A 13,697-nucleotide genomic window follows, 5' to 3' on the forward strand; every position below is an offset into this window, starting at 1 on the left:
GACAAAAATATACCCAAACTTTAAAAGTTTTATCAACAATAAACATAGAAAAGTACCTAAAAGTGTGTACACCAAAGGAGCAGTAGAGATTGTTGCCAGGGAGTGATAGAAGGTGGGGAGAATGCTTTCATTTTTTACCTACTTTGGGATTTTTTACAGAAGCATGAGTTATTTCTACAATCTCAAATTATTAATCTTTTTTTGTCGATAATATCTTTATTACACTGTCAGCTGGGCTAGTCCAAGACTGCTTCAACCGCCTCTTGGTGTCTCAGCTAAGAATGCCTGCCTTGGTTCCCCCTGAAATCCCACCACAGGCACTTGCTGCTGCTGAAATCGCCTCAGGGACAGCTGACACCCGTGGTTGCTCAGCGAGGCTGTCTTTCTACATTTGACTTGGACTTTCACACCTGGTGTGTGCTGTTCTGTAGTCCATCTCAAGTATAAGCGTCCCTGGCCTGCTCCATTGTGCTGCGGGCAGCTCCTCAGAACATCAGGCATCTCTGGTCGCTGCTCTGCTCAAATTTTAATCTTTAACAAAATCCAAGGGTATAGATGGTATCATAAAAGCATTAACTTTATCCCTAGCCGGTTTGGCTCAATGGATAGAGCATCCACCTGTGGACTGAAAGGTCCCAGGTTCGATTCAGGTCAAGGGCTCATGCTTGGGTTGCAGGCTCGATCCCCAGTGGGGGGCATGCAGGAAGCAGCCAATCAATGATTCTCTCTCATCATTGATGTTTCTATCTCCCTCTCCCTTCCTCTCAGAAATCAATAAAAATGTATTAAAAAAAAAAAAAAAAAATACCAAACACTAACTTTAAGGGAAGCCCCAAACTGAAGTTCAGACTTTTTTTTTTTTTTTAAATGAAATTCAGAAAGATTAAAATGTAGTGAATAAAACTCACCATTTGTAGAAATGGCACAAAATTAGTAATTTTCTTATGGACCAAAGGTGTGGTTGAAGAGTTGGGAAGACACCCAAAGTCATTCACAGTAACTTGCAGGTAGTTTCAGTGAGTTTAGCTTATGATGCAGTTGAAACCTTGAGAGGTAAAACCCAGGCCATTCCCCCCCTTTTTTTAATAAGGATAGCTATAGCAATTACCCTATGCCTGTTCCACCATTTTATATTGGGAGGAAGGGACATATGGGATTTTCCTCAAGTTCATGGGTCTTAAGAAGGAGAGGAATTTCACTCAAATCAATACTTAGGGAGCAGCTGTACTTAAGGAAATGCACTTGAGAAATGTCATTCATACCTGGACCTAATTTATTTTTATTTTTTAAAGATCACATTTATTTTTCTTTTCCTTTTTTTTTTTATTTGACTCCTCACCCAAGGATATTTTTCCCATTGATTTTTTTTTTCTTTTTAGAGAGAGTGGGAGAGAGAGGGAAAGAGAGAGAAACATCAATGTAAGAGAAACACATCGATTGTTGCCTCCTGCGTGATCCCTGACCAGGGCCCTAGGCAGGAAAGAGCCTGCAATTTAAGTACGTGCCCTTGACTGAAATCAAACCCAGAAGAAACCCGTCGGTCCACAGGCCAACACTCTAACCACTAAGCCAAACCAGCTAGGGCCTACCTGAACCTAATTTAGATGGTAAAATTCTGGACTTCAAGATGATGCTATAATAGGTTTAAAGTTTGGGGTACCTTGAGACGGGGTGGGGTGGAGTATTTTGCAAGTGGGAGGAACATGAATCATTAGGGGCCAGAGGGCATACAGTGGTAGCTAGTCTTCAGAACAGCCTACAGTGAACCCCTACCTCATGGCATTCATGTCCTTGCATAGTATCCTCCAAAATATCCCAAATTGTATTGTGGTTGATCTACTAGTATGAACCAATAGAAACTCTCTCTCTCTCTCTCTCTCTCTCTCCATTTCTTGGAGAAGTCAGCTGCCATGTCATAATGACACTCAAGAAACTCTGTGGAACGGTTCATATAACAAGGAATTGAGCTCTCCTGCCAACAGCCAGAGAGGAACTGAGACCTCCAGCCAACAACCATGTGAGTTTACCATCTAGGAAACAGATCCTCCAGCCCCAGTCAAACATTCAGATGATGCAGCCCCAGCTGACATCTTGACTAACACTTCATAAAAGACTTGAGCTAGAACCACCTAACTCTCAGAAATTGCGGGAGATAATAAATATTTGTTGTTCTAGACCACTGAATTTAGAGGTAACAGTAATGCAGCAATACATAAGAAATAACAAGTATGGTTGCTATACTTATTTTCTGAATGCCTGAACTCAGGAGCTTCTGTAAAACTAAAAAGTATTCATGATGAACTTACCTCTTACAAAATTGGTCCTCATGTGTTCCTGCCAACCTTGCTCATCTAACTTCAAGTTTTTAAAAAGAGGATCTCACAAAGTCCATGGAAGTGCTGTTAGAAAACGAATCAATCAGCAAAGCAATTGACAATGTTGACATTGGAAGAAGACCCATCCATCTGAGATAATTCAGACAGGGGCTAAGCAAGGTTTCAGGGCAGACTGTCAATAGGTGACATATTGGCTACAGTCAAAGGAGCAAGCTTAGACAATCAGCAAAGCTTTTCTATCAGGTGATGTCCACATGTCATTTTTCTGCCCTCCTCTGTCCCCATGTGGCTCCTGTGCACTGACAACAGATGGTGTCCTCAATTTAAGGGCAGAGAGAGCCCTGGATATTGATCCTACTTAACTCCGTAGCTCCTCCCAATCCTCACTCATCACTCTTATCCCATAGCCCTCATCTATGCATAGGAGGCATTCCTATTCCCTTTATGTCCAGGCTTTGAAACTCAAAAATCTAAAACTGAGGCTCAAGTGCGGTAGGCACAAATGAAATCATGGAAGTATCAGGACCATAAAAACCCATATGTTAATTTTGTATTTTATAAGTATTACTAGAGGCCCATTGCATGAAGAGATTTGTGCAATAGGTCTTCCTTCCCCTGGCTGCCGGCACTGGTTTTCCTCTGGCATCCAGGACCCAGGCCTTCACTCTGGCCGCAGCAGAGAAGCCAAGCCTCTTTAGTCTTCAGTCGTCTTCAGTCTTCAGTCGTCTTCAGTTGTCTTCAGTCTTCGCTGGGGTCAGAGCCTTCAGTCTTCGCTCTGCGCCTGCATATGCAAATTAACCGCCATCTTTGTTGGGTTAATTTCCATACTCATCCTGATTGGCTGGTGGGTGTAGCAGAGTGTCACCAATTTGCATGTTCCTCTTTTATTGGTGTAGATTCCATCAAAGTGGGGCCCAGCAATGTAATTTAATGGATTATAGTTTTCCCAACAGTCATGGGGGAAAGAAGCAGGATATAAGAAAAGGTAAAGAAATTGCTGAATGCTCTGTGTTGCATGATGTGGTTTCTCCAATAAACCTTCTGGCCCTTCTATAAAAATTATGAAATCTTTGATGTTATTTTGAGTAAAGTCACTGAATTTTGCATCTAAGTTTACTCAAAGGCCATCAGAGACACTATACTGGGAGTTGAGATGACAGGTAAGAGGTAAGGCTATTAGTCTGAAAATTTCCACAGAAATTTGGGGAAAACTTTTGGACTTCTCTAGACCATGGACATTTGGGGAGAGGAGTAAGGAGATGTTCCCCAGAAGAAAAGGACAGGGATGTTATAATTGACCATTATGTTACATTTGAGGTCCCATCCAGGATAGTTTGAACCAAGGTGGTGTAGCCAACTGCATGTTGATCCTGAGCAAGAAGTGCACGCTCCCCACTGCTGCCCAATTTTGGATAATGTATGTCAGGGTATTGATGCTCAGCCCACAAAAGCCTCTATGGTCCTAGGAGATCCACTGCAAAGACAACAGAACAGGAAGCTGTGTGACTGCACTGAAACCAGTCGTATAGCCTTCGGGAATGAATACACAATCTGGAGTTGGATGTTGTAATGGTAAGCTATATCTACATCATTACATGAACTTAGAGTCACCCAGCCTAAGAAATTCTCTGGTGAAATAACTGGTGGCAGAAGACCTCAATGTCTGGTGTTCACCAGACTCTAGACACCCCATACCTTAAGAGAGTAGAGCTTGTCAGGAAGCATGTTTGATATGCTTGAACTTGATCATCTACACTCTGTTTCTTCTGCTGAACAGGATTCCATTATCCCATTGAAAGACATTAGGTTGGTTATATTTTTCTGGTGATTACAAATAAAGCTGCTATAAAGATTTGCACACAGGTTGCTGTGTGAACATAAGTATTCATTTCTCTTGGGTAAATATCTGGGAGTAGGATTGCTGAATCATATGGAAAGTGTATGTTTAACTTTATAAGAAACTGCCAAACAGTATTCTATAGTGGTTGTGTACCATTTTGCATTCCCACCAGAGTGGAAATAAACAAAGATCACCCAAATGATGACAAATAGGGCTATTTACTTAGGCTATTTATTGCTACACAGCAAGGCAGTCAGCCACCATCACTTGCATTTGGCAGAGACTCAAAGGCAGGGTAGTTGGAAAGCTTTGCAATGGAAAAAAGGGAGGGCATTAGGTATTTCCTGATTGGAGGCTATTAGCCTGGGAAAGCTGCAGGCAAGCTAACCAGAAGCAGGGTGTCCTATGTGATTGGTTGGGGAAGCCCTTTTGACTTTCTCTTATTGGTTTTAAATTGGAAACAGAGGCAAAAATTAGGGAAGTTGGCAATTATTAACCAAGTGCTAACTGTTGGGGGTCAATTGTTGCAGAGGCTGAGGTTTTGCTTCCTGGACTGGTTGCTGCAGAGATGTGGTTTTGCTTCTCTGATACTTGCTCCAGAGGTTGTAGGTCAGAATTCTATATCCTATATTATAAAGCGGTAATATGCAAATTGACCATCACCCCAACACACAAGATGGCCACCCCCATGTGGTCAAAGATGGCCACCCCCATGTGGACACAAGATGGCCACCACAAGATGGCCAGCAGGGGAGGGCAGTTGTGGGCAATCAGTCCAGCAGGGGAGGGCAGGTGAGAGGGACCAGGCCTGCAGGGGAGGGCAGTTGGGGGCAACCAGGCCTGCAGGGGAGGGCAGTTTGGGGGGACCAGGTCTGCAGGGGAGGGCAGTTGGGGGGACCAGGTATGTAGGAGAGGACAGTTGGGGGAACCAGGCCTGCAGGGGAGGGCAATTGGAGGCTATCAGGCCTGCAGGGGAGGGAAGTTTGAGGGGACCAGGTCTGCATGGGAGGGTAGTTGGGGGGACCAGGTCTACAGGGGAGGGCAGTTGGCGGGGACCAGGCCTGCAGGGGAAGGCAGTTGAAGGCAACCAGGCCTGCAGGGGAGGGCAGTTAGGGGCAATCGGGCTGGCAGGGGAGGGCAGTTGGGAGTGACCAGGCCTGCAGGGAAAGGCTGTTGTGGGGAACCAGGCCAGCAGGGGAGGGCAGTTAGGGGCAACCAGGCCTGCAGGGGAGGGCAGTTGTAGGGAACCAGGCCAGCAGGGGAGGGCAGTTAGGGGCAACCAGTCCTGCAGGGAGGGCAGTTAGGGGTAATTGGACTGGCAGGGGAGCAGTTACACATCAATCAGGCTGGCAGGGGAGCGGTTAGGGGATGATCAGGCTGGCAGGCAGAATGGTTGGGGTCAATCAGGCAGGCAGGCAGGTGAGCAGTTAGGAGCCAGCGGTCCCGGATTGCAGTCTAACAACCCCCAAGGGGTCCCAAATTGGAGAGGGTGCAGGCCAGGCTGAGGGACCTCCCCCATGCACGAATTTTGTGCACCAGGCCTCTAGTTTTCATACAATTCTGGCCATTGTCCTTTTGTAGATTCTATCTCTCACTAGTAATGTCTGAGCAAATCAGTTTCTCTGCATCCTCATCAGTACTTGGTATTGTCAGCTTGGGAGAGATTTGTGGGGTCTTTTTGGCCATTCTAATAGTTGTATAGTAGTATGTCCTTGTGGCTTTAATTCACATTTTGCTAATGACTAATTATAATGAGCAGCTTTTCATGTCTTTATTTTTGCTTATTTTCTTGCATTTCTGCACTAGCTAGGACTTCTAATGTGATACTGAATAGGAGCAGTGAGAGTGGACAACTTTCCCTTGTGCTTGCTGTGAGGGGAAAACATATGGTATTTCATAATTAAGTATGGTGTTAGTTGTAGGTTTTAAATTTCATCAGTTTGAGGAAGTTCCCTCCTACTCATAGGTTTGCTGGTAGTTACCATAAATAGATGTTATCACATACTTTTTTGTTGTTGTTGTTAATCCTCACCCGAGGATATTTTTCCTTTGATTTTTAGGGAGAGTGGAAGAGAGAGGGAAAGACAGAGAGAAACATCGATGTGAGAGACATTGATTGGTTGCCTCCTGCATGAGTCCAAACAGGGCCCATGCCCAGGGAGAAGCCTGCAACCAAGGTACGTGCCTTAGACCAGAATTGAACCCAGGACCCTTTGGACCGCAGACCAACGCTGTAGCCACTGTGCCAAACCATCTACAGCTGCCACATGCTTTTTTCTTCACACATTAAGATGATCATATGATTTTTTTTCCCTTAGCTGCTAAGATTGTAATTGCATTGATTGACTTTCAAGTGTATAACCATCCTTGCATTCCCAAGGTGAACTCCACTTGAATGTGCAGGCCCCTAGCCCAATTCACAACTATATCCACCTGCTGCTTATTATTGGTACTAGTAAGGTTCACAGCACTTGCCACAGAGCCACCAATAGATAACTGGCAGAACTCAAACAGGCCATCAAGCACTGGACCGTCCTCACCAGCACTGAATCTCTGCAGCTGCCTGCTGTACTCAGACGTGTTATCTGGGAGGATGGAGTGCAAGAATTTTATGTAGTCATCACTATGTACTTGGTCATCTCCTCAGCCTGGGCTTGTGAGGGTGATAGATTTCCACTTTGCCTTAGAGACCATAGTTAAGTAGCAAATTGCGAGTCATGCAGATTCGATGAGGCTTCATTGGATAGCCTTGTCCTTAATAGTAATTTCCAGCATCCTATCACAGTAGTAGTAACAGACTTTCCTCCTGGTACCCTGAGTCTGTACCATCTTGCTCACCTCCCTTCCCTCCCATTTATCCATCTGGTATTGTGATTCTTTAAAATATATTTTTATTGATTTCAGAGAGGAAGGGAGAGGCAGAGAGACATAGAAACATCAATGATGAGAGAGAATCATTGATCGGCTGCTCTCCATGCCTCCTATTGGGGATCGAGCACACAACCCGCACATGTACCCTTGACGGGAATTGAACCAGGACCCTTCAGTGCACAGGCTGATGCTCTATCCACTGAGCCAAATGGGCTAGGGTTGATATTGTGATTTTTTAAAAATAAATCTTTATTGTTCAGATTATTACTGATGTTCCTCTTTTTCCCCCCATAGCTCCCCTCCACCCCGTCCCCACCCCACCCCATGCCCTTACCCCCCTCCACTGTCCTCATCCATAGGTGTAAGATTTTTGTCCATTCTCTTCCCGCACCCTTCACACCCCCTTTCCCCCCCCAGAATTGTCAGTCCACTCCCTTTCTATGCCCCTGCTTCTATTATATTCACCAGTTTATTCTGTTCATCAGAAGAAGAAAAAGGTAAAGATAAAAATTATGAACAACAAAGTGACAACAAATACATATCTATCAACAAGTGAATCTAAAAATCAAGTCAATAAAAAAATCTGATGAACAGGATATTGTGATTTTTAATAAGAAATTTGTATTTGGTCTTCCTCCCCATTTCAGGCAGAGTTCCTAAAACCCTTGGAATTTCTTAAAGAATAAGAGCAAGAAAAGTGTCTGATAGATCCTCCCTTCCCGCAACGGGTGGGCGGAGTATGACGTAACCTGCAGCCCAGAAATACCTGAGTGACTAACCATGTACCTTATATGGACCACCAATCCACACCTGCTAAATACCCTAAGCCCGTAGTTGGCAAACCGTGGCTCGCGAGCCACATGCGGCTCTTTGGCCCCTTGAGTGTGGGCGCGCACGTACAGTGCAATTGAAACTTCGTGGCCCATGCGCAGAAGTCGGTATTTTGTGGAAGAGCCGGTATTTTGTGGAAGAGCCACACTCAAGGGGCCAAAGAGCCGCATGTGGCTCTCGAGCCGCGGTTTGTCTAGCCGCAGTTTGCCAACCACTGCCCTAAGCCATTGTCCTATATGGACCGTACAGTAAGCCACCAACCAGTGTGCGCTGAGTACACTAAGCCCCCACCCCTTCCCATTCCGCCCCTCAAAAGGCGTGCTCACCCCTGCACGTGCTGCTGTCCTCCCCTTGTGAGACAGCCCAGCAGGTCCTTCTCCTCTAATAAAGCCTGTAGTCCTGGTTTTCAGCCTCTGTCTGATTCTTAAGTGTCTTTTATTATGTTAATGAGGTGGTTTTTGGAAAGCCCCTAGTTCACCTAAGAATGGAAGCTGGTTGCTAAAGAATGGAAGCTGATGAGAGGGTTGAAACTTTCAGCCCCACTCCCAGTCCTCTGGGGAGGGGAGAGGGGCCAGAAGTTGGCTCAGTCACCAACGGCTAATGATTTAATCAATCCCACCTATGAATACCAATCAAGGGCTGGGTTTAGAGAGCTTCCAGGTTTGAAAACAGGGAAATGGGGGAGAGTGGTGCCTGGAGAGGGCTTGGAAACTCCACACCCTTTTCCCTTACATTGTCCTATGCATCTCTTCCACCTGGCTGTTCCTGAGTTATATCCTTTTATAATAAACCAACGATCTAGTAAGCCAAATATTTCTGTGAGGTCTGTGAGATGCTCTAGCACAGTGGTCGGCAAACTGCGGCTCAGCAAACTGCGGCTCGCGAGCCACAAGCGGCTCTTTGGCCCCTTGAGTGTGGCTCTTCCACAAAATATAGACTTCTGAGCATGGACCACGAAGTTTCAATCGCACTGTACGTGCACGCCCGCACGTGGCATTTTCTGGTATTTTGTGGAAGAGCCACACTCAAGGGGCCAAAGAGTCACGTGTGGCTCGCGAGCCGCAGTTTACCGACCATGGCTCTAGCAGAATATGTTTTTTGCATCCAAAGTATTCTCTCCTCTCTTTCTGGGATTCAATAGCATGAATGTTAGACCTTTTGATATTGTCCCACAGAACACCGAGGCTCTGTTTATTGTTTTTTACATTTTTTCTTTCTGTTTATCATAGGGAAAATGTCCAATTATTTGTTGCCTCTTTCCTGTCACCTCCATGCCACTGTTGAGCTATCCCAGTGAACTTTTATTTCAGATATTGTATTTTCAGTTCTAAAACTTTCATAATTCTTTTTTATAGTCTCTATTCAGCCGAGAACATCTATCTCTCCATTCCAGACCTTTACCGAGGAACAGTCATAACATCTGCTTTAACATCTTTGTCTGATAATGCCAATGGCTGAGTCATCTCAGGGCTGACTTTCAAGTTTTGGCTTCCCTCTCAGTCTGCATGCCATTAGTAAGTAACTTCACAGACTCCTCAGGTCGTTAGTTGCAGTGTGTATTTGTTCAGAATTTCCCATTGTAATCAGTGGGAAAGATAGGCTGCATTGGGCTTAGCAGAAGTCATTGTTGAATTTTAATAATATGCATGTTCAATGGATAAATGTTGAAAATATTAAGTGAAAGAAGCCAGACACAAAAGGCCACATATTGTGTGATTCCACTTACATGAAATGCCCAGAATAGATAAACCCATAGAAAACAGAAAAAAAAGACTCGTGTTTCCAAGGTTTGAGGGGACGGGAAGAATGCAGAGTGAATGAGAGGAAACCCCATGGACGGGCACAGCTCATTTTACTGCACTTCACTTTATTGTGCTTCACAAATGCTGCCTTTTCCACAAATTGAAGGCAAGACCCTTCCCCTTGGTCTGAAACCAAACCCACAATATCTCTGAGGTGTGTCTGTAGGGGGTTTCTTTTGTGGATGCAAAATGTCCTGAAAGTAAGTAGTGGTGATGGTTGCATAACTCTGCAAATATATATTTTTTTAAACTTTTAAAAGAGTGAATTTCATGGTATGTGAACTACATCTCAAGTTGTTATTTTGAAAAAATATATATGTAGCCCTAACCGGTTTGACTCAGTGAATAGAGCGTCGGCCTGCAGACTCAAGGGTCCTAGGTTCGATTCCAGTCAAGGGCATGTACCTTGGCTGCGGGCACATGCCCAATAGGGAGCATGCAGGAAGCATCTGATCGATGTTTCTCGCTCATCGATGTTTCTCTCTATCCTTCTCCCTTCCTCTCTATAAAAAATCAAATATATATATATATATGATTTTTATTGTTTATTTTCAACAAATACTGTATTCTACTTGAAAGTTAATTTTGAGAATTTCCTGTTGTGCAGTTAGCCCCTGACATCATTAAACATGTTCATTGCAAGAGCAAGTTCACTGACAGTTCACAATGATTCCAGCTCACTTTGGATACAGTTTTTGTTTCCAGTCCAAGTTGGATGGAGTACTCATTTTTAAGCTATTCAAACATCAAGGACAATTTTTTAAAATTTAATCTCAATTTCTGAAGTTTACTTTGCTTCTTTTTAATGCAAACACAAGAGGAACATCTCAGATCTTACTCTCTGTGTATGCAGTTTCTCTTTTCTTAGTTATCTTTTTGTTTTCTGCTGTGAAGTTTTAAGTGCAATTCATCAGACCCAAAATATTTGCAAACAGCTGTAATCAGCCTTAAACAATACACAGCAAAGCACCACACTTTAAATTGTTGCTTGAAGAATGAGCACAGAAAATGTGGAGAAGGTCATTAACTCTGCAACAACAAAATGTAAGAAAATAAGCATTTACATTGAAAAAGGAATCAAATATTAAAAAAAAGAATAAGTTAAAAAAAATAAGAAAAAAAGAATAAGTTTTTAAAATAATTCAAGCTATGAATCCATAGCTTTTCTTAGTATGATTTTTTAACTTTTAATTTTTGAAATTTACTGGCATGATTATGTAGACAAAGCTTAAATAAAAGAAAATGTTCCCTGTCTCATTGTTTTTTAACCATGATTATTATAATTATTTTTTTTTTATTCATGATTACTAAAATTAATTTAAGGGTGTTAAAAATGAACTGCTTTGAGTGTCAAATAAGCAAAGTACACAGCTGCCCTTTGGTGTTGACTGTAGCAAGGAGGGCACCTGTGATTAAAACTTTCCCTTAGACATTGTGACACACTGTGACAGACCCTGCCCCAAGACCCATCTAAGACCATAGACCTTCTACTTAACCCACATAAATTTCCACTACTCCCCCCCACCCAACTCTAAGTCTATTCTACATATGGCCACACCCTACCTGAGGAACAGAACATGTTGTACATCTGGAACCCACTGATGCCAGCTCCACCCCAGAGCCCCCACCATAACCTAACTTTATCAGGAGAGCCAGAGGGAGCTGCCAGCTCCATCCCAGAGACCCCACCTTAACACTTTTTTTAATTGATTTCAGAGAGGAAGGGGGAAGGAGAGAGAGATAGAAACATCAATGATGAGAGGGAACGATTGATCGGCTGCCTCCTGCACACACCCTACTGGGGGATCGAGCCGAAACCCAGGCAGTGACCTTGACTGGAATTGAGCCTGGGACGCTTCAGCCCACAGGCCCACGCTCTATCCACTGAGCCAAACCAGTCAGGGCTCCACCTTAACCTTTAAACCTCAGTCCCTCACAGAGATAGGGCCATTAGCTCTCTATAGCTATCGGCCCCTGTCCTCCCTTAGAAAGTGAATAAACCTTTTTTGTTCAGTTACTCTTCTGTGTGAATTCTTTCACAACCCATGACTTAAATTGAGAAAGCCATCAGAGCCCACCTAGCACACTGTAGTTTCCAAACATAGTTGCCTCATTGACTTTCCTCCCATTGAGTGACCCACTCTACGTCCAATCTCCTCCTGCTTAAAGGGGGTGGGGGGGGGAGGAAGGACCCTTGTGTCTGCCTCAACCAAGAGAGAACAACAGAAATGATATCTGTGACTTCCAAGGTTAGGTCATAAAAATGTCATACATTCCCTTCCACCTGTTCTCTTGGAACCCAGCCACCATGCTGTGAGGCCTCATGTAGGTGTTTCGGCACCACTGGATGTGTGAGTAATGAACTCCAAGATGACTCCAGTTCCAGTCACAACCTGACTTTAATGAGAGATCCCAAGAGAGAGCCACTTCATCCAGGTAACCTCCAGAACCATTAGAGATAATAATAAAATACTATCAATATTTTAGACTTCCTACTGCTTGCGATTTACTAGGTACCCAGAATAGATTTCAACACCAAGTGGGGTGCTGCTGAAACAAAAACCAAAAACATGTGGCATTGGCATTAGGACTAGGAGTTGGTCAGAAGCCTAAAGGGCCTTAAGCAGGAAGTTAGTGAAGGCCTCAAGTGTTTCAAGATATTCGCTGGTGCCCTAACCGGTTTGGCTCAGTGGGTAGAGCGTCGGCCTGCAGACTCAAGAGTCCCAGGTTCGATTCCGGTCAAGGGCATGTACCTTGGCTGCGGGCGCATCCCCAATAGGGTGCATGAAAGAAGCAGCTGATCGATGTTTCTCGCTCATCGATGTTTCTCTCTATCCCTCTCCCTTCCTCTCTGTAAAATATCAATAAAATATACTTTTTTAAAAAGAGAGATAAATTAAAGATGAAATGTTACATATGCATGATCCATAACTTGCTGAGATCAAAATAAAGTTGTTTCTTATCTTAATCACTGCAAATGACTAATAACGCCAAAATTAAGAAATGGTTTCTGGGCAGAGTCAAATGCAGGGCATTTTAAGGAAAGCATAGTCTGAAAATTAAGTGAAAGATAAAACTATATAATTATTTTATAAAACCTTAGAAAGATTTAAGGTGGTGCTTCAAACAAAGGCTTTGTAAGGATCTCAGAGGTATATCCAGCAAAATATCTCTATTAAAACAATAGGGCATATCAGAATCTTTAGGACAAGGAGTCCAAGCTAGAGAAGGGGTAATTGCAAAGAAATTTATATACAGATTTTTGTCCAGCGGGTTGTTCTATAATTGCTGCCTACAATACCCACAAGGTGTGTGTGTGTGTGTGTGTGTGTGTGGCCCTGGCCAGATAGCTCATCTGGAAGCAGATCTAGCCTGGTCTTTACACTAATGATGATTATGTGGCTGCATATTAAGGACCTCCCTTTGAGGTAAAAAGGAAGGGATTGTGTAGGGCTCAAACTGTGGCCAACAGTGGAATAAAATAAAATAAATTTTTAAAAAGAATCAGGCTAAGGAACTGGTTACCTATAAACATGGGCTACTATTTAGTGAAAAGAAAGGATGGTTTAGAAGAGAAAGAGCCTAGAGCAGCGGTCGCCAACTGGTGGTCCGCAGACCACTGGTGGTCCGTGAGGTCCAAAAGGTTGGCGACCACTGGCCTAGAGGATAAAACCAAGAGCCACAGTGAATTCACAGGCAGTAGAACTAAACAAAATCTCAGTAGCTATGCCTGAGAAACCACCCCCAAGAAGCCTCATCCACATCTGGATGAGATCCTGGACTTTTAACTGATGCCATAATGGGATGTAACTTGGGGAAAGGATTGAGTGTACTTTGCAGGTGGGAGGGATGTGACTTGTGATCAAAAGATAGACTGTGACAGACTGTGTTTTCCAAATATTTCCACAATAATATCTAACATCCCACATGCCTTTTTGTAACACTGACACTACTCCCATCAAATGGTGGAATCGAGATTCCCCCTCTTGTGTCTTGTCTGGACTTCTGTGACCACCT

General features: G+C 43.7%; 1 protein-coding gene across 1 annotated transcript; it reads right to left on the minus strand.

Moving 5' to 3' along the window:
* Positions 1-252: 252 nt before the first annotated feature.
* Positions 253-501, minus strand: LOC138994973 (SNRPN upstream reading frame protein-like). The gene has a single exon (XM_070395357.1). The coding sequence runs from the start codon at positions 499-501 to the stop codon at positions 253-255; it is 249 nt and encodes an 82-aa protein (XP_070251458.1).
* Positions 502-13,697: the final 13,196 nt, after the last annotated feature.

The sequence above is a fragment of the Myotis yumanensis genome, unplaced genomic scaffold (genome assembly GCF_028538775.1).
Source record: "Myotis yumanensis isolate MYYU_CA2020_CCGP unplaced genomic scaffold, mMyoYum1.0.hap1 SCAF_16, whole genome shotgun sequence".
NCBI classification, from domain to species: domain Eukaryota; kingdom Metazoa; phylum Chordata; class Mammalia; order Chiroptera; family Vespertilionidae; genus Myotis; species Myotis yumanensis.